Source organism: Oncorhynchus masou, chromosome 4, assembly GCF_036934945.1.
Source record: "Oncorhynchus masou masou isolate Uvic2021 chromosome 4, UVic_Omas_1.1, whole genome shotgun sequence".
NCBI classification, from domain to species: domain Eukaryota; kingdom Metazoa; phylum Chordata; class Actinopteri; order Salmoniformes; family Salmonidae; genus Oncorhynchus; species Oncorhynchus masou.
The window spans coordinates 16,112,170-16,131,932 of NC_088215.1; the positions used below are offsets into that span (position 1 = coordinate 16,112,170).

The 19,763-nt window shown below is 42.1% G+C and overlaps 2 protein-coding genes across 2 annotated transcripts in view; both read left to right on the forward strand.

The window, feature by feature from the left end:
* LOC135524529 (multidrug resistance-associated protein 1-like) overlaps positions 1–14,714 on the forward strand; it is a 33,231-nt gene extending 18,517 nt beyond the window's left edge. Inside the window, exons 11-32 of the mRNA XM_064952138.1 lie at positions 36–197; positions 324–416; positions 1,216–1,419; positions 5,143–5,289; positions 5,380–5,467; positions 6,076–6,145; positions 6,225–6,351; positions 6,500–6,676; positions 6,794–6,961; positions 7,172–7,367; positions 7,487–7,568; positions 7,731–7,848; positions 8,066–8,273; positions 8,892–9,202; positions 9,463–9,662; positions 10,230–10,356; positions 10,622–10,723; positions 11,239–11,385; positions 11,584–11,742; positions 11,830–11,996; positions 12,585–12,779; positions 12,958–14,714. Coding sequence (XP_064808210.1) covers positions 36–197; positions 324–416; positions 1,216–1,419; positions 5,143–5,289; positions 5,380–5,467; positions 6,076–6,145; positions 6,225–6,351; positions 6,500–6,676; positions 6,794–6,961; positions 7,172–7,367; positions 7,487–7,568; positions 7,731–7,848; positions 8,066–8,273; positions 8,892–9,202; positions 9,463–9,662; positions 10,230–10,356; positions 10,622–10,723; positions 11,239–11,385; positions 11,584–11,742; positions 11,830–11,996; positions 12,585–12,779; positions 12,958–13,066 — 3,357 coding nt within the window. The 3' untranslated portion in view covers positions 13,067–14,714. The remainder of the gene's footprint in view (positions 1–35; positions 198–323; positions 417–1,215; positions 1,420–5,142; positions 5,290–5,379; positions 5,468–6,075; positions 6,146–6,224; positions 6,352–6,499; positions 6,677–6,793; positions 6,962–7,171; positions 7,368–7,486; positions 7,569–7,730; positions 7,849–8,065; positions 8,274–8,891; positions 9,203–9,462; positions 9,663–10,229; positions 10,357–10,621; positions 10,724–11,238; positions 11,386–11,583; positions 11,743–11,829; positions 11,997–12,584; positions 12,780–12,957) is intronic.
* A 615-nt stretch (positions 14,715–15,329) lies between these two features.
* On the forward strand, positions 15,330–18,826 carry cep20 (centrosomal protein 20). The gene is made up of 4 exons (XM_064952152.1): positions 15,330–15,428; positions 15,677–15,874; positions 16,006–16,090; positions 18,351–18,826. Exons 1-4 carry the CDS (start codon positions 15,401–15,403, stop codon positions 18,481–18,483), a joined length of 444 nt encoding a protein of 147 aa, XP_064808224.1. The 5' UTR covers positions 15,330–15,400; the 3' UTR covers positions 18,484–18,826.
* The last annotated feature ends 937 nt before the right edge of the window (positions 18,827–19,763 follow it).

The window sequence follows — 19,763 nt, forward strand, 5'->3', positions numbered from 1 at the left end:
AGGTTTAACTTGAGGTTGTTCTGTTTTTCCTCTAGTCTTTGGTGATCAACAGCGCATCCAGGAGGACGTGCACAGTGGGGGAGATCGTCAACCTGGTATCAGCCGACACTCAGAAGCTCATGGACTTTGTGGTTTACTTCAACGCAGTGTGGCTGGCTCCTATCGAGATCGCCCTCTGCCTCTTCTTCCTCTGGCAGGTATGGATGGCACTGTCACTTCTAATTTTGTTGGTACTCATTGATGACGGACATGTGTTTTCTTTGGTACTCATTTATAACAAACATTGCTTTTGATGACTTGTGTAAAACGATGCCATTTTACAGCACCTAGGCCCATCTGCGCTAGCCGGAATTGCCACAGTCATCCTCATCTTCCCACTCAATGGATTCATCGCCAAGAAAAGGAGCAAACTGCAGGTACGGACATGTCCTAAGAGGAGATTCATATGCACTTTGACCTCAGTGCAAAAAGATCTGGGACCAGACAGTCTTTCCAGGCTACTTTGACCCCAGGCAGTAGCCGAATCAGAATGTGATTTTGCATGCTTGGTCAGGGATGCCACAGCTGGTTTACATAGCCGAAGCGGAGCTGTGTGGGAGTGCGGGTTGGATGGATGTCTCCACCATGTTATGCTTATGAAAAACAACCACAGAAAAAAAGGGTCTATAAAAGGCTATATTTTTCATTTGTTTTTTGGAAAAGCAACAGACAGTTTTGGCAATAATGCCTGTTTTAATCTAATTTACAGTGGTAGAATGTCACTGACCGCTTTCCTGGCCGCTTTGTTGTTTCCTCGTCGTAAAACTGCTAAGTGTTCAGAACTGTGTTCAATACTGTAACAGAGTACAATTCTAATTAAATTAAACAAGTACATACTTCTGTAGAGTGCTCAACATTAGCTGTTACTTGACAAGTATCTGCAGCTGTAACTGACAACTCAATGTTTATAAAATCACATGAAATCACATTTTATTTGTCAATGGTTTCGTCAAACAAAAAAACACACAAAATAGCAGAATTGGTCAGGAGCCCGTAAGACGGCTACTATCCACTGCAGCGCCATCCTGAGATGAGTAATAGATACAGGTATGCTGGTGCAACAACACTTCTATAGGTTTTCTATTGTGCTGTTCTCTTGTGGTGTTGCTGTCCTCTTCCCTCTTTATAGAAGGGCCGACTATCTATTTAACCATGTCTTTGAATGCTTCTCCCTAGGAGGTACAGATGAAGTTTATGGATGGGCGAATCAAGCTGATGAACGAGATCCTGAACGGGATCAAGATCCTGAAGTTCTATGCATGGGAGAAGGCCTTTCTGGAGCAGGTCCTGGGATACAGGGAGAAAGAACTGAAGGCCCTGAAGAAGTCCCAGATCCTCTACTCCATCTCCATCGCCTCCTTCAACTCATCCACTTTCCTGGTATGTGTAATACAATATAACTAGTAGTAATAGTTATTTGGTCTTTTGGAGTATAGCTCAGTGTCTACTCTTTACTTTTTTATTTATAAAAAACAACAACTTCATAGACAACACATAACAAACTTTATAGACAACAAACAGTATAACCCCAACCCCTCATTCTCCCATCCTTCCCATCAGAATAACTATTCTTAGCAGCACAAATGGCCACTAGAACAGACATGATTACTTACCAAAATATGCAAGTTCTACTAAGTAAAAGGCAGGCTCTCCAGGTATTGTATTAATGAGGACCAGGTTAAACTTCTATTGGGACCCAAGCACAGTGTACTTAACCTTCTCCAGAGACAGAGATGACATCACCTCCTTAACCCACTGCATGAAGGAGGACAGCTTTGCAGACTTCTAGTGAAAGAGGACAAGGTGGTGAGCTAGCAGCGATGTAGCATTCTGGTCCAGTGGAAGTACACCAAAAATGTCAGTGACTGGGTTGGGGTCACTGCCATTTTTAGGATACTTTGTGTAAAGTACCCCCCCCCCCCCACAAAAAATGTGGGGTACATATGTGTAAACAGAATGCCTCAAAAATGGGGTCCCAGAGGCCACTCAAAGATTGGCATGACCAAAACATGTGTCCCACAGTCACTGGACTCTGGTGGCATCTCAAACACTTGGGGTCAACATTTGGGTATATTTTTGCCAATCTGCCATTTGAGTAATGGAGAATAAGAAAAACCTTAAAATGAATGAGCCCATTCCTTATGCAAAATGATGATGTGTGGATACGCTCAATAGTGTGTTTCCATATATCATCGGGTAGCTCGCCACCCATGTCTTGCTTCCATGCAGATTTTGTATTTGCCAAGGAAGGCGGATTTATGTTCTGTATTATGTCCTATAATCTGGAGATTTTTCCCTTCAGATATGGGTTAAAATCTAAGCACCTGTCGACTGGACACTTAGTGGGCTCGAGGGGAAATGGAGGGAAATGTTTTTGGGCAAAAATTGCAGATATCTAAACAAGCGGGTATTGGGAATATTATGGTCAACCCTCAGAGTATCGAATGAGACCAAGGTGTTATCAACAAATAAACACCAGACTGTTCCTATGCCAGAACTGGAATGCCGTGTCAATCTGTGACACTGGGAAGAGATGATTAGATGTTCACGGAGAGAAGCTGCTTGCTTGTTTAAAAAACAACAAAGTCCCACTTCTCCCTCATCATACATGACAAATAGACCATCTAGGTTGATTCACGGCTTAAGGCTACTAAAGTGATTTGTTTGGTGGAAAGATTGTCAAATTTTCAATTGGTGTAGTAGTCTCTCTTTGTAGAGTTCAGGAGTCGGAGAAGAGGCATATCTGTTGTCCACATCTAGAATGACTTGAGATAGCTCCAATAAGAGGCATATCTGTTGTCCACATCTAGAATGACTTGAGATAGCTCCAATAAGAGGCATATCTGTTGTCCACATCTAGCATGACTTGAGATAGCTCCAATAAGAGGCATATCTGTTGTCCACATCTAGAATGACTTGAGATAGCTCCAATAAGAGGCATATCTGTTGTCCACATCTAGCATGACTTGAGATAGCTCCAATAAGAGGCATATCTGTTGTCCACATCTAGAATGACTTGAGATAGCTCCAATAAGAAGCATATCTGTTGTCCACATCTAGAATGACTTGAGATAGCTCCAATAAGAGGCATATCTGTTGTCCACATCTAGAATGACTTGAGATGGCTCCAATAAGCGTTTGGTGCGCTGTTTGTCGTCATACACTGAATTAAATAATTTGGCCTCTTAGATATGCTTTTAAAGACTCCCATGCAGCAGAGTGAGACACATCAGGGGTGTAGTTGATCTGTAAAAAGACAATGTGAGTTGATGTGTATTTTTTAAAGGCACTACAGGATAGTAGTAGTGGGTCAAGTCTCCATGCGCTTTGTGACACAGTACTGTCTGGAAATCTAGCTGGACAGGGCTACGGTCTGAGATAGGACAGGGCTGTGGTCTGAGATAACGATGCTGCGATATTGGCTATTAGTTACAAAATGAAGAATTCTATTATCCAGCAGGAAAAAGTCAATCCTAGAGTATGAGCTGTGGACTGGAGAAACAAAAGGAGCACTGTTTAGCAGTGGGATAGCTCCTCCTCCATGGATCAGACAAATTATAGGATTCTAGAAATGAGTTGATTACTGCGCCTGATTTTGAAATTACATTGTTGGGCTTCGGTCTGGATCTGTCTAGACTTGGATGCATTACACAATTGAAATCTCCGCCCAATATCAAATGATGAGTGTTAAGGTCATGAAGTGTTGCGATGAAGTCAGAGAAAAATGTTGCGTCATTTTACCTTTATTTAACTAGGCAAGTCAGTTAAGAATAAAGTCTTATTTTCAATGTCGGCCTAGGAACAGTGGTTTAACTGCCTGTTCGGGGCAGAATGACAGATTTGTACCTTGTCAACTCGGGGGTTTGAACTTGCAACCTTCCGGTTACTAGTCCAACGCTCTAACCACTAGGCTACCCTGTCGTCATCCCAATTAGGACCATAGAGGTTAGCCGGAATAACCTGGGTGCTAAACCATTTCCACATGACTATAATATATCTTCCATTAGTATCTGAAATGACTTTGGAGGAGACAAACGGGGTACCTTTTCTGATAAGGATGGCTGCCCCTCTGGCCTTAGCACCAAAGTTGGAGTGAAATATTTGGTCTACTTATCCTCACTTTAGTTTATCATGGTCGCTGGACCGGAGATGGGTCTCTTGGAGAAAAACAACGTCCAGACTTAAGGACATAAGATGAGGATGCACTCGGCTACGTTTGACCACCTGGTTAATTCCTCTCACGTCCCAGCTGATAAAGCATGTGGAGCCTAGAGTATGTTAATTAGGCGTAGTCATAGTAATCAGAAATTAATGTTAGTACAATCACATGGCCACTGTGCTGAAAAGTCAGAGTAATAAAAACAGCTAAAACAACAAAATTCCTAGAAGAAAACCTTGGACCCCTATGCTGGCCTTCCTCCTGTTGGAAGGCTACATCTACCTCTCCTAGACCAGAGCAAAATGCTACCATGTTCAAATGAACCTCAGTAAAGCTCTGTCCAGGGCCAACATAATACAGTTACAACTAGGGAGGGGATTCTGGAGGGAACCAAAGTTATCTAAGGTATCTTATGCAATATGCATATTTTAAGGATAGTAAAACAATATATGAAAAAGGAAGTATATGTTGCCCCCTCAACCCCATCCACTTGGGATGACTTAAAACATACATACATATACACACATATATATATACATACACATATATATATACATACACATATATATATACATACACATATATATATACACATATATATATATACACATATATATATATGTGTATGTATATATATATACACAACTCTCAAAACATTGAATTAAATAAGTAAATAGAAAAAAAAGCCAAATTCAACATTTGTATAAATGTAACACTCTGTTGAACATCCTAACAAGCCAGAACACCGAAAATTGACTGGAAAATGCATGGTAAATAATACCCGTGTTGCAGTGTTCGCTCGGCTATACAGGTCTACTCTTTTCTATCCATAGCTTCAAGCCTCACAGTAGAAATGTATCATCGCTGAATTCTGTGTGTGATGGTTACAGTTACAGCTTCAGGTCACCATGTCCCAATCATGCTTATTTGTTTTTTTCCCCCAGATTGCCTTTGCCATGTTTGGTGTCTATGTGCTGATTGATGACAAGAACGTCCTAGATGCCCAGAAGGTCTTTGTCTCCATGGCTCTCATCAACATTCTGAAAACCCCACTGAGCCAGCTACCCTTTGCCATGAGCACTACCATGCAGGTGAAATACAATGTCCAGTATTCAACAGACCAAACCAATGTATAATGTTTTGTTTGCTGTTCAAAAAAATAATAATTCTTTGAATTTTAGGCCATTGTCTCGCTGAAGCGCTTAGGGAAATACCTGTGTTCTGAGGAGCTGAAAGACGACAATGTAACCAAGGCCCCTTTGAGTACCGGTAAGAACACCCACTGGTGCCATGTATGTTGACATACTTGACCTATAACTTTTAGCTCCAAGTGGAGCAAAGGGCTTTGTATCAGCCTATAGCGATGAATAAAAAATAAAAAAACACTCATAGCAACTCTTACCCAGTGGGAACTGTGGTCTGCCTCTGCCTGTCGTAACCAATAAAAACAAGCCTCCGAAGATGTGTTGTTTACATCCATGGCATTCTATCCAGAACCCTTAATGGTAATGTTGTCACTTCCTGTGATCGAGGTCGACTGGGGAGACTGAGTAATGATAGGATGTTGCCATCCAGTGGTTGAACGCAAATTACTTCTAGACAGTCAGATGTATGATTCCGGATAAATAAAAGCAGTTTTCTTCGCCTGTAATCCGTCAACACTTCCTTAAGACAGCTCGTGAAAAGAACACACTGTCATTTTAGATCTCTTGTAATTATGTAGACTCTGCAACTTGACATGTCACTTAAAATGACATATTTTTAACATTGGGTAGTTGTTGGGTGCATAAACTGTTATGACTGTATGCAGAGAAGAAATATTACTGTATTTTTTCAATGGTTCCTCTCTCCTCTCTTTCTTTCTATTTTCTTCTCAGATGGGGAAGGTGTGTTGATAGACAACGGAACGTTCAGTTGGACTAAAGAAGGTCCGCCATGCCTTAAAAGGTAAATCATAACAGTATTCCCATTTTCACACGTTCTGAAGTTTAAGTTAAGAGACTCAACTCCACTCCTCTGTTTACAGCATTAATGTGCGTGTACCCCAGGGTTCACTGGTGGCGGTGGTGGGCCATGTAGGTAGCGGGAAGTCCTCCCTGCTGTCTGCCATGCTTGGAGAGACAGAGAAGAGGAGCGGCAGTGTGTCAATTAAGGTAAACAAGTTCTCTTAAAATAGGAAGCAACAGAAGTTGAATATATTGAATCTGAGGTTTTCAGTTTTCAATCTAAGGGTCTGATTTACACTCAATGTTCTTCTTCTTTAATGCTAATGTTCCTCTATTTGTTTTTCTGTCTCCACAGGGCTCAGTGGCCTATGTGCCTCAGCAGGCCTGGATCCAGAATGCCACGGTTCAGGACAATGTTACGTTTGGTCGTGAGAAGCAGAAGACCTGGTACCAGCGGGTGTTGGATGCCTGTGCTCTGCTGCCTGACCTGGAGATCCTGCCTGCTGGAGACTCCACAGAGATTGGGGAGAAGGTGTGAAAATAATCTTCTAGAATTCCACCTCCTTTCACTAGATGGTCAATCAAATGGTCTTCTAGAATGTTCTGGAATCTTGAGTCATGTCTTCTTCTTGATTGTTCTCCCTGACAGGGTCTGAACCTCTCGGGTGGTCAGAAGCAGAGGGTGAGCCTGGCAAGGGCTGTGTACAGGAAGGCTGACGTCTATCTGCTGGATGACCCCCTGTCTGCTGTGGATGCTCATGTGGGGCAACACATCTTCGACAAAGTCATCGGACCCAAGGGAGTGCTAAGAGATAAGGTAAAACTATGACAAAAATATGATCTCTATTAACAGTCAGAGTGAAAATCAATATTAGAAGCTTACACGTAACCGACTGTTCCTTGTGTGGTTTTGAGATGGAAAAGCATGATTTTGCAGATTCTTCAAATCAAATCCACCATTTGTATTAGGCTAGTTCCGCAGATCGTCTATTTTGATTAATCCTGCTCCTGTGGTTTGTGCTACTAGACCCGTGTCCTAGTAACCCATGGGATGAGCTTCCTGCCCCAGGCGGACCTCATCCTGGTGCTGGTGGACGGGGAGATCACAGAGAGTGGCTCCTACCAGGAGTTGCTGAGCCGCCATGGGGCCTTTGCAGACTTCATCCATACCTTCGCCAGCAACGACCGTAAAGAGAGTGTCACAGAGACCGCCGCACAGAGGGGTATGACCTCATTGTAATGAAATTTGGGATAAGTCATTATTGCCATTGATAAACAAACATTTGCTTCTCACCAACAAGCTATTCTCCATGTAAATGAACATTTTGTACCATTGCTGCAGGTGCCAGGAGGGCCAGCTCACGGCTGAGTGTTACAGACTTCATGCCATTCTCAAGAGATCTATCCCAAGAGCAGCTCATTGGGTAAGTGAATTTCCAGAGCACATTACATCATTTTTTCCTGATAACATCATTGTTCTAATTGATTGAATGGTATAATAAACGTATATTGGAGAAAATGTCACATTGAGCATGCCAAGCATCTTAAAAATAAAAACCTAACTGAAACCCCTCTATGTTCTCTAGGGGAGACACCAACAGTTCTAACCTTCAGGGTATGGAGCCCATGTCTGAGATAGACGAGGAGCAGGTTCCTGAGGACTTGGGAAAGCTGATGGAGGTTGACAAGGCACGCACTGGGAGGGTGAGTCTGGAAGAAGAGCTGATTTTTGACTGCACCTCTTATGGTTAAAAATGGTTCAAACTAAATGATAAAGTCTCCATAGCCATACAGGTTGTACCCATTTGAGCGCTCCACTACATTGTTTCTTTAAAACAAACGGAGCTTCTTTCTCACCTTTCACATATTAACAGGTGTTTGTCAATTTCTAGCAACTGATTGCCTGTCTTTTCTACCACAGGTGAGGCTGGAGATGTACATGGAGTACTTCAAGACCATCGGCATGGCCTTCATCATCCCCATCGTCTTCCTGTACGCCTTCCAACAGGGGGCCTCGCTGGCCTACAACTACTGGCTGAGCCTGTGGGCCGACGAACCCATCGTCAACGGCACCCAGGTCGACACGGACATGAAGCTGGCCGTCTACGGGGCTCTGGGCTTCGCACAAGGTCAGTGGTGAATGCATTTTACTGAGAAAAGACACCAAAGATAAAAGTAGTTTTTTTTGACTTGGATGAAGAGAAACAGCATAGACTAGTTTCGCTAGAATCCTTGATGGTGAAACAGCATAGACTAGTTTAGCTAGAATCCTTGATGGTGAAACAACATAGAATAAAGTTTAGCTAGAATCCTTGATGGTGAAACAACATAGACTACAGTTTAGCTCGAATCCTTAATGGTGAAACTGCCAGGTACGTTATGGACTATTACAACAACTAATGAGTTACTCCGAAGAATGAACACTGTTTTATTATTGCATGCATGACTGAACAGCAGAATATGTACTGCATTTTGTTTTACCGTGCTGCTTGACACACCTCAACTCCATTTCATCCACAAAACACAAACAATAACAACAAAGGTGCTGGGGAGGTCAGTGGCACTGTTTCCCCTCATGTGGATTCCATCTTTAATCCCACTAATGTTTGTTTATCTGGATCTGTTATAACCCTCCATTGTACTAGTACTCCAAGAGTCCTTCTGAGAGATTGAGAGTTTCAGTATCTGATATAAACCACAGTTGCCAAACAGCAGGGATCCTAACAGCAGTTTATTTTATATTTCAGGAATCGCTATTTTCGGCACCACGGTGGCCATTTCGGTCGGGGGTATCATCGCGTCCCGGCACCTCCACATGGACCTCCTGAAGAACGTTCTCCACTCCCCCATGTCTTTCTTTGAGACCACCCCCAGTGGGAACCTCCTAAACCGTTTTGCCAAGGAGATCGACGCTATCGACTGCATGATCCCCGACGGCCTCAAGATGATGCTGGGCTACCTCTTCAAGCTGATGGAAGTCTGTATCATTGTCATGCTGGCTACACCTTTTGCGGCGGTCGTCATCCTGCCCCTCGCCATTCTCTACGCCTTCGTTCAGGTATGTTTCTAACCGACTGAGACACTGTTTTGTGGGGGAATAATAGTTTTAGACTCTTGAAAACCAAAATAGCGGATTTTGCAAGTTGTTGGTTTTGCATGGTGATTTATTCCACCTGCTAACATAGTAGTGCTAAGTAATGGCAGGTTACATACTGTAAATCTACTAGAAATGCTGGAGTGGAAAACCCACTTCCACACATATACACCACCCCTTGGTACTTTCGGTTCATTAAAACGTAATGTTTTATTTTTATACAGAGTTTCTACGTGGCCACTTCCTGCCAGCTGCGGAGGCTAGAGTCGGTAAGCCGTTCGCCCATCTACACCCACTTCAACGAGACGGTGCAGGGAGCCAGTGTCATACGGGCCTTCGGAGAACAGCACCGCTTCATTGTGCAGGCTAACAAGAGAGTCGACTTCAACCAGACCTCCTACTTTCCCCGCTTTGTGGCCACCAGGTTAGGTTTGATAGAAACAACACATTCACCTTGCAGTACATGCTCTGGTAAAATAAAATATCCAGTTTATGTGGTGACTGGTGTACATTGTTCCGTTTTCAGATTTTTTTAAATAAAGCCTGGAATAAAAGAAAAAGGGCGACCTATAATTAAATTATACAAATATTTAGCTCCAGACATAGGCCTATATCAAAGTGCACGTATGCATACTGATTGTGTGTAGGCCTATATCTCTCACACTTCTCTCTTCTCTTTGTGACAGACTGGTTTTAAATGCCTTCTGTGAAATGTTTCTGCATTTCTTTATCTGCATTTCTTCCTGCACTACTCTCGGGTTATTATTATTGCTTGGATAACCTTCTCTATTGATTTATTTTTCATTCTTAATGCGGTACGTACTGCGCAGAACACCTGAAGGATTGTAATGTTTGTTTATGTGTCAATGAATCCCGTAAGGGATGGGTTGCCAACTGGCGATTTGACACAATCAAAACACCTCCATGATGAATGGTGGAGGCCAAAACTTTCTCCGCAACTAATCGGGCTTTCTTCTCCTGATATCCGCAGGTGGTTGGCAGTTAATCTTGAGTTTGTCGGTAACGGTGTGGTTTTAGCCGCAGCTATTCTCTCAGTGATGGGGAAAGACACCCTGAGCCCTGGCATTGTTGGTTTGGCTGTGTCACACTCCCTCCAGGTAAGATATTGCACCCTATACCGTAGTCATTAAAGGTAAATGACTCATTTAGCAACAAAGAAGAATAGTCATTTTAATATTTTGTACCCGGGCTAAAATCATACAAAACCCATTACAGGCAATGCCTTTTATTGCATCAGAAAGTGTGTGGTTTACCAAACTGAAAAAAAGCAGAAGAATAGCCTACCTACGTGCTGCACAATCCTAACTGCATATTACCTCAAATGAGAGGGCTCTGTTTTAATTTGAACCTCGTGTTGTGCAGGTGACTGGCATTCTGAGCTGGATTGTGAGATCATGGACAGACGTAGAGAACAACATTGTGTCTGTTGAGAGGGTGAAGGAGTACGCTGACACTGCAAAAGAGGTAAGCATCTGCATACCTTCTCTGTTAGCTAATACCCTCAATGAAATGAGCTGTTATACAAGTAATATGCATGACATGAGTCACGATATTAACATTGTTATGTCGGCAACATTAAGTTGTCGGCAGTTACTGTTTCATGAATGTTATTCATTCTCTTTTTTTAGGTTTACAGTAACTGAAGTGTTGCCAAACTAACCATTTTCTAGCCAGGTTTACAGTAACTGAAGTGTTGTCAAACTAACCATTCTTTAGTCAGGTTTACAGTAACTGGAGTGTTGCCAAACTAACCATTTTCTAGCCAGGTTTACAGTAACTGAAGTGTTGTCAAACTAACCATTCTTTAGTCAGGTTTACAGTAACTGGAGTGTTGCCAAACTAACAATTTTCTAGCAAGGTTTACAGTAACTGAAGTGTTGTGCAAATAACCTGTTTAGATCTATAGACATAGAGGGACAAAGAACATAGATATAGAGACACAGACCCATTTAATCTTAACTGTTCTCTATACTCACCAGGCTGTGTGGACCGTGGAGGGCAGTTCCCTGCCTCTGGCCTGGCCTCAGACTGGCACTATAGAGTTCCAAGACTATGGACTGCAGTACCGCAAGGGCCTGGACTGGGCACTGAAAGGCATCACCCTGAAAATCCAGGAGAGAGAAAAGGTCAGTACAATCTAGAATGAGGTAGCCTTCTACAGTACCCATAATGCTTTGTTTATGATATTCAGTTTTGTCTGAGGCAACATACTCCTTTTACAGTTTTATCATACATAGGACCAGGGGTATTTTCCCGGCCATGTTACCTGACCAGTAAAAACGATTTGATCCTATCTAACGAAGGGTCTCATTTGTCATTCTTAGGTTGGCATTGTGGGCAGAACCGGAGCTGGAAAGTCTTCCCTTGCTCTGGGGATCTTCAGAATCCTAGAGGCAGCCAAGGGAGCGATCTACATCGATGGAGTCAACATCGCAGAGATCGGACTCCACGACCTAAGATCCCGCATTACCATCATCCCACAGGTACTACAGTTATTGATTTTATTTGATAATCTCCCAAAATGTCTTACTACAGTGATGGTAACTGACTTTTGGTTCTTCCTCCAACAGGACCCTGTGTTGTTCTCCGGCTCTCTGCGTATGAACCTTGACCCCTTTGACACGTATACTGATGAGGAAATATGGAGTTCGCTAGAGCTTGCTCACCTCAAGAACTTTGTGTCCAACCTGCCTGACAAACTGAATTATGAGTGCTCGGAGGGAGGAGAGAACCTCAGGTACGGACAATTGATAAAATTGACCAAATAACATAATAGTATATATAAATATATGCCATTTAGCAGACGCTTTTATCCAAAGAAACTTAGTCATGCGTGCCTACATTTGAGGCATGCATATCTGTCACGCCTGCTCCCGCTCCCCCGGCGCTCGAGGTAATCACTTTGTTGATTACCCCCTGTATATCGGTCTGTTTTCCTCGGTTGTGTTCCGTGTCCACATTGTGCCTGTTATGTGTTCTTGTCCAGGCGCTGTTCCTGTTCCGTTTAATGTCCGTCAGCTAATAAACCTTCACTCCCCGTACCTGCTTCTCATCTCCTGCGTCAATCCCGTAACAATATGTGACGCGTATCAACTGAGCTACAAAGAACCACTAAAGACCAAACACAAAGCATATAGGCTAGGGCTGGTGTCCTGCATCCAGATTAAGCCTATTCCTGGACTAAAAATTATATTGGCCATTATTTTTGCTTCATCTGGTCTACTATATCTGGTTCTATCATCTGTCAACCTCTATATTCTGTGCTTTGGTGCTCAAAAGTTTAAGTGTCAATATTCAACCTTCCTTCATTTGTCTCCTTCTCTAGTCTGGGTCAGCGCCAGCTGGTCTGCCTGGCCCGCGCTCTCCTCCGTAAGACCAAGATCCTGGTTCTGGACGAGGCCACAGCCGCTGTGGACCTGGAGACAGACACCCTGATCCAGTCCACCATCAGACAACAGTTTGAGGACTGCACCGTGCTCACCATCGCCCACCGCCTCAACACCATCATGGACTATACCAGGTAAGGCTCTCTGTTATACTTTTTGCCCAACACCAGGTGTCTCAAGTTTGGGATTTGCATATCAATTCCTTTTCTACACCTAGTAGCTGCTATGCCCCAGTCAAATGATGTCACAACATCTCAAAATCAAGGGTTCAGTCACAGAATTTTACACTTCTTCTCACTCTTCCTTCCACAGAGTGATAGTGATGGACAAAGGCCACATCTCAGAGATGGACTCCCCAACCAACCTCATCTCAAACAGGGGACAGTTCTACCGTATGTGCCGAGAGGCTGGGCTAGTCTAAAAGCTACTCAGCTCCGAGGTGGCTCTGTCCAGGGGAAAATTCTGATGGCCCTGGCTCTTCCAAACCAACACATGGAGAATCGGCCATTCCTAGCTCCACGATCCAGGCAGTTTAAACTCTTCCTGAGAGCAATGCTTTTAGAACGACCCGGAACTGAAGTCGATGTAAACCAAAGACGACCCAGAAGCGAAGCTGATGACCATTTAGTGAACAGTATGTGCTCTCTGGTCACAATTAAGACATGTAACCTACGCACACTCAAACTGGTGCTCGGAAGGGGAGAGAGACATCAAGCCCTGATCTCAAAGACTGTAATTTATGAAGCTATTATTGGACACAGATGGGTTGTTGCTAGGCAAACATTTTAAATATTGTATATAGGCTGTGCCAATGAAACTTATGGAGATGAAAGTCAGATTGAGTGCAAAATCCAAAGGACTTTGGTTCTGTCTCTGAATGTGAACCAAATTATTTTTGTAGATCTGCTACATTTTATGAAGCATCTTTTTGAAGAACACCTGGGTACCTTTGATGTTGAGTTGAAATCTCAGCCAACCAAATCCAACTATTTTGTTCATATCAGTGATGGTAACTAACATTTGGTTCTTCCTCCAACAGAACCCCATGTTATCATCTCATCAGACAGGAAAAAAACAGTTTATAATGAATTCATATCTATTCTCATACCATCCAACCACAGGGTAAGTCTAGAGAAAGTGGACCAATATTCTCTGACCGAACACTAGCCTTAAAGGGCTGACCCTGTAAAACCCAGAAAACACAAAGCTTTTCACAGTCATCAATCTAAAATTGAACCCTATTCCACAGAATATAGTGCACTTTCTTAGGTTTTGTACTATATAGGGAATAGGGTGCCATTTCAGATGCACTCAGTCTGATTCCTACCCAGCCATTTCAGTGTTTTATGAGTCTGGTCAAGAAAACACTGCAGTGAGCCAAGGTGCTTAGCTAGCCTAGCGTCCAACTGTTCTGCGGTATTTCTTTATTTCAGTCTTAGTAAACACAAAACGGACAATAGAATCTGTATGGTTGGGTATGTAGGCCTAAAAACCTGGACGTTCAACTGTTACAGTGGTGACGGGAAACCCGACAGGAATGAAGAGAACGCCTTTTCAAAACAATGGATCATTTTTTTTTTAAGTGTTTCTCCACTTTACATCTGCCAGTCGTTCCACCTACACACAGACACGCGTGCATGAACACACACACCCTAATTCTCAAAGCTATGGATGTGACACATGTGCAAGCACGCACACAGACCACCTAATTCTCAAAGGTATGAGAGAATTGAGGTAACAGACTCTCATCACATACCATTCAATGTCAGTGTTATTGTTGTTATTCCTTTGGTTCCAGTTATGACTGGCTGTAAATAGACATTCCTTCCTGTTTATATCTATAACATGGACTTTTCCAAAAGAAGGAGGATCTTAATATTTTTGTCTTACTGGTTTAGACAATATGCTAAGAAGAAACTACAATATTTGTGATATAATGAACATGTAAGTTGCCTTAAAATTCAAAGAGATTGTATTATATTTATACTTTTTGTATTCAATCTGTTCATTTTTTGATTGAAAATTTTACTGTGCAATAATTCATGCTGGAAATAATAAAACTGTTTTGAAAATAATGTTTTTGTGAGTCTCATCTGTCAAACCTTATACAATTATGCCTCTATGCCTTATAGAAGTATGAGTCAAGCATGACTGGAGGCAGTTGGGTAATGTAATGACTGTAATATAAATGGGATCACATTTTCCAAAGCCTGTCATTGACAGGGTGTGCAGACCACAGGAGGCTGCTGAGGGGAGGACAGCTTATAACAATGGCCAGAACAGAGCAAATGGAATGTGTTTGATGTGTTTGATATCATTCCAACTCCACTCCAGCCTTTACCACGATCCCGTCCTCCCCAATTAAGTTGCCACCAACCTCCTGTGATGCAGACATTAGGCATAATTTGCTTACAGTAAAGGCACTAGTCACCACAGCCAAAGTCATAAACTCTACTTAAAATGTGATTTTAAACCTAACCTTAATCACACTGCTAACATCATGCCTATACCTGACCTTATATTAAGAACAAAAAGCTCATTTTTGTTTTCATAAATGTTTACGACATAGACCACTTTGACTTTGTCGCTGTGGGAACAAGTGGGAAACGATTTGGCCATGCCCAGGCAAGTAACCCAGTTAGGCAAGTAACCCAGTTAGACCACTAGGTGGGAGCAAACGTTAACTTGTGCAGCTAACAGTTTACCCTTTGAACTCCGTGAGGGACACGAACGCCATTTGTTTATACCTGTTGCAATGGCGACCATAACGGAACTGAAATGCGGTAAGCATTGTCCTTTCTTTCACTTTAAAGTATATATTACATTTATTAAAACGGAAGAGAACTGTGCAACTATTTCATAGTTTGTGCAACGCACAGTGTAAGGCGACAGTAGGTAGCGCTAGCTAGCTATCAAAGTTTGACTGGCTATCGTACAGCACAACACACCTTAAGTCTACATTATCAATATGTCCCCACAAGTTGCAGAACTTTTTATGATAGCATTTTCAACAACTTATCTTCTCTCCCAGCTCTGAGAGAGAGCCTGGAGTCTCGAGGTGTGTTGGGTCAGCTGAAGGCTCGGATCAGAGCTGAGGTGTTCAATGCACTCGACGACCAGAGCGAGCCGCGTCCAACGTTGTCGCACGACAACCTTGTAATCAACGAGCTCATCCGCGAGTACCTGGAATTCAACAAGTATCGATACACAGCGTCTGTGTTGACAGCAGGTGAATATTATGCATTCAATTCAACCATATGGCAATCAATTTCAGAACTGAATATAAGTGCCATTGGTAGGTTCACCGTTATTCAATTGCAAGTTGGATTTTATGACCTTATCAAATCAATGTTTTTTCAGAATCAGGTCAACCTGAGGTGCCACTTGACAGACAGTTCATGGCGAATGAGCTGAAAGTGGTGGAGGACCCCAGTTCCAGATCTGTGTAAGTTTATCTAGAAATAATTCATAAAAGGCCACAGGAAACTGATTCCAGACCTGAAAGACTTATCCTATCCTGATCGAAAACTGTAAATACTACTATTAGGCCTAGTAAAGACATACAGTTGAGGTCGGAAGTTTACATACACTTGTGCCAAGTACATTTAAACTGCGTTTTTTTTCTTCACTTTTTCAATTCCTGACATTTAATCCTAGTAAAAATTCCCTGTCTTAGTTCAGTTAGGATCACAACTTTATTTTAAGAATGTATAATGTCAGAATAATAGTGGAGTGATTTATTTCAGCTTTTATTTCTTTCCTCACATTCCCAGTGGGTCAGAAGTTTACATGCATTCAATTAGTATTTGGTAGCATTGCCTTTAAATTGTTTAACTTGGGTCAAACATTCCAGGTAGCCTTCCACAAGCTTCCCACAATAATTTTGGCCCATTCCTCCTGACAGAGCTGGTGTAACTGAGTCAGGTTTGTAGGCCTCCTTGCTCGCACATGCTTTTTTCAGTTCTTCCCACAAAATTTCTATAGGTTTGAGGTCAGGGCTTTGTGATGGTCACTCCAATACCTTGACTTTGTTGTCCTTAAGCCATTTTGCCACAACTTTGGAAGTATGCTTGGGTTCATTGTCCATTTGCGACCAAGCTTTAACTTCCTGGCTGATGTTTTGAGATGTTGCTTCAATATATCCACATAATTTTCCACCCTCATGATGCCATCTATTTTGTGAAGTGCACCAGTCCCTCCTGTAGCAAAGCACCCCCACAACATGATGCTGCCACCCCCGTGCTTGACGGTTGGGAAGGTGTTCTTCAGCTTGCGAGCGTCCCCCTTTTTCCTCCAAACATAACAATGGTTATTATGGCCAAACATTTCTATTTTTGTTTCATCAGACCAGAGGACATTTCTCCAAAAAGTACGATCTTTGTCCCCATGTGCAGTTGCAAACTGTAGTCTGGCTTTTTTATGGAGGAGCAGTGGCTTCCTTGCTGAGCGGCATTTCAGGTTATGTCGATATAGGACTTGTTTTACTGTGGATATAGATACTTTTGTACCTGTTTGCTCCAGCATCTTCACAAGGTCCTTTGCTGTTGTTCTGGGATTGATTTGCACTTTTCACACCAAAGTACGTTCATCTCTAGGAGACAGAATGCGTCTCCTTGAGCGGTATGACAACTGCGTGGTCCCATGGTGTTTATACTTGCATACTATTGTTTGTACAGATGCACATGGTACCTTCAGGCATTTGGAAATTGTTCCCAAGGATGAACCAGACTTGTGGAGGTCTACCATTTTTTTCCTGAGGTCTTGGCTGATTTCTGTTGATTTTCCCATTATGTCAAGCAAAGAGGCACAGAGTTTGAAGGTAGGCCTTGAAATACATCCACAGGTACACTACACCTCCAATTGAGTCAAATTATGTCAATTAGCCTATCAGAAGCTTCTCAAGCCATGCCATAATTTTCTGGAATTTTCCAAGCTGTTTAAAAGCACAGTCAACTTAGTGTATGTAAACATCTGACCCACTGGAATTGTGATACAGTGAATTATAAGTGAAATAATCTGTCTGTAAACAATCGTTGGAAAAATTACTTGTGTCATGCACAAAGTAGATGTCCTAATAGACTTGCCAAAACTATAGTTTGTTAACAAAAAATTTGTGGAGTGGTTGAAAAATGAGTTTTAATGACTCCAACCTAATACCCTGACTACACCGCTCGCGTCGCGTCTGCAGCAAAATACATTTAGGAATCTGTTATTGAATTATTGCACCCACACTGCTCGTGCGCGTCAACGAGCGTCTGCGTTGCCAAGGGCTAAAATAGAAGTAATTCCTATTTCTGACGCAGATCGCTCTGCAAGTCCTGCCTCTCCCATCTCCTCATTGGTTATACCCACCTTTGTGACTGAAAGATGAACTTTGTTGCCGGTCGTCGTGGTAATACTATGAAAGTTTAGATGCCAATCACAATGACCTCCGTCATTGCCAACAAAGGGTATATAACAAAGTATTGAGATAAACTTTTGATATTGACCAAATACTTATTTTCCACCATAATTTGCAAATTAATTAATTCAAAATCCTACAATGTGATTTTCTGGATTTTTTTTTTCAAATTTTGTCTGTCATAGTTGAAGTGTACCTATGATGAAAATTACAGGCCTCTCTCATCTTTTTAAGTGGGAGAACTTGCACAATTGGTGGCTGACTAAAACTTCCGACTTCAACTGTACGTATTGTGTGTTTTCAGGCCTCTACTGTACGGCTTGCTATCCCACTTCCTAAGCAGCAGAGGAGACAGTGGAGGGAAGCTGTTTCTCAGGGGCTCAGCACCTGCTACTATGACCAGAGACCCTAACACACTCCCTAGTCCTGAGTCTTAACACAGGTGTGTCCTGTCTGTCATTCCAGATTGCACTGGGACTGGGTGTTGAGTGATTTTATTATTATTTTTATTTAAAAAATTGCAGTTGATGTCAAGAAAGCCTTAGTAGTGTGTGTTAATGTTGCCAAAACAGGTTCAAACCAACAGGTCTGAATTTCATTTCATTTGGCCAATTGTTTGTTCCCTGAGAGTCTGTAAATGTAGTCTGTTCTTCACTACTGCTATGTCCGCATAGCTGTACATACTGTAGTAAGTGTTTGATGTGCCAATTGCTCATGAAGATGTAGCTAAAATAAATTGTTGTTTTAATACATTTTTACTTTAATAAAGCATTTTTAGCACATGTGTAATTATTCGATTTTAGGGTTTAGGCTCCACATGTTGATTTTGTTGATGTGGATCTATAGGTAATCGTTTCTATTTTGGCATTAGGTCTAATGTTGTAGCCAATGGGTTTATCCCTTTATAACTGTTTTATGTTTCAACACACAGTGGCTGTAGTAGCACAAAATAATTCTGCCTGGAGACCAGTACATGTATTGTACACTGTGAAAATGCCTAAATACTGTATATCTTCACTCCCACATTCTCATAACTCCATGATAAACACCTTCCACTGAAGAAGTGCAATAAACTGTCTCGAATATCTATTGTGGTCACGACAAACAAAACCTACATTTATGAAGTCAGTATAGAATGTTTATACAAGTGTTATCTCATGGTCTTAGCATATAGATAGGCATGTACCTTAGATTATATAAATATGCTGTAGCTCACATGCAAAGAAAGACTTAGGCCTGCCTGCTATCACATCTATCCTGTGTGTCCCAAATGACACCCTATTCCCTTTATAGTGCACTACTTTTGACCAGGGCCTATAGCGATTCCTTATCACTATTATAGGGAATAGGGTTCCGTTTGGGACATAGCAGGCAGGACTATGGGCTATCATGTTTCTCATGTAATCTAACTAGTCTAGTGCATAAAACTCCTTTACAAGAGCTGATTTCTCTCACTTGATAAATGGCTGCTATAAATTCTAAGGCCAGATGACCATACACTCTTCGGGGAAAAAAAGGTGCTCTCTTGAATCTGAAAGGTTTATACCTGGAACTAAAAAGGGTTCTCCTATGGGGACAGCCGAAGAACCCTCTTGGAACCCTTTTTTTCCATGTTTACAGTCAGCCCAGTACTGTTGCTGTATAAGGAAAGATTTGAGCAATGCTCTCCCAGTGCTGCCAAAATCTAAAAGGTTGAAGTTGTCTTGGAACAATGTCC

Excerpts from the sequence above, each read along its gene's own strand:
- cep20 (XM_064952152.1), top strand. The coding sequence starts at position 15,401 with ATGGCGACCATAACGGAACTGAAATGCG. Across the intron at positions 15,875-16,005 it reads AGCGTCTGTGTTGACAGCAG|AATCAGGTCAACCTGAGGTG; the intron begins GTGAATATTATG and ends ATGTTTTTTCAG. Across the intron at positions 16,091-18,350 it reads GACCCCAGTTCCAGATCTGT|GCCTCTACTGTACGGCTTGC; the intron begins GTAAGTTTATCT and ends GTGTGTTTTCAG.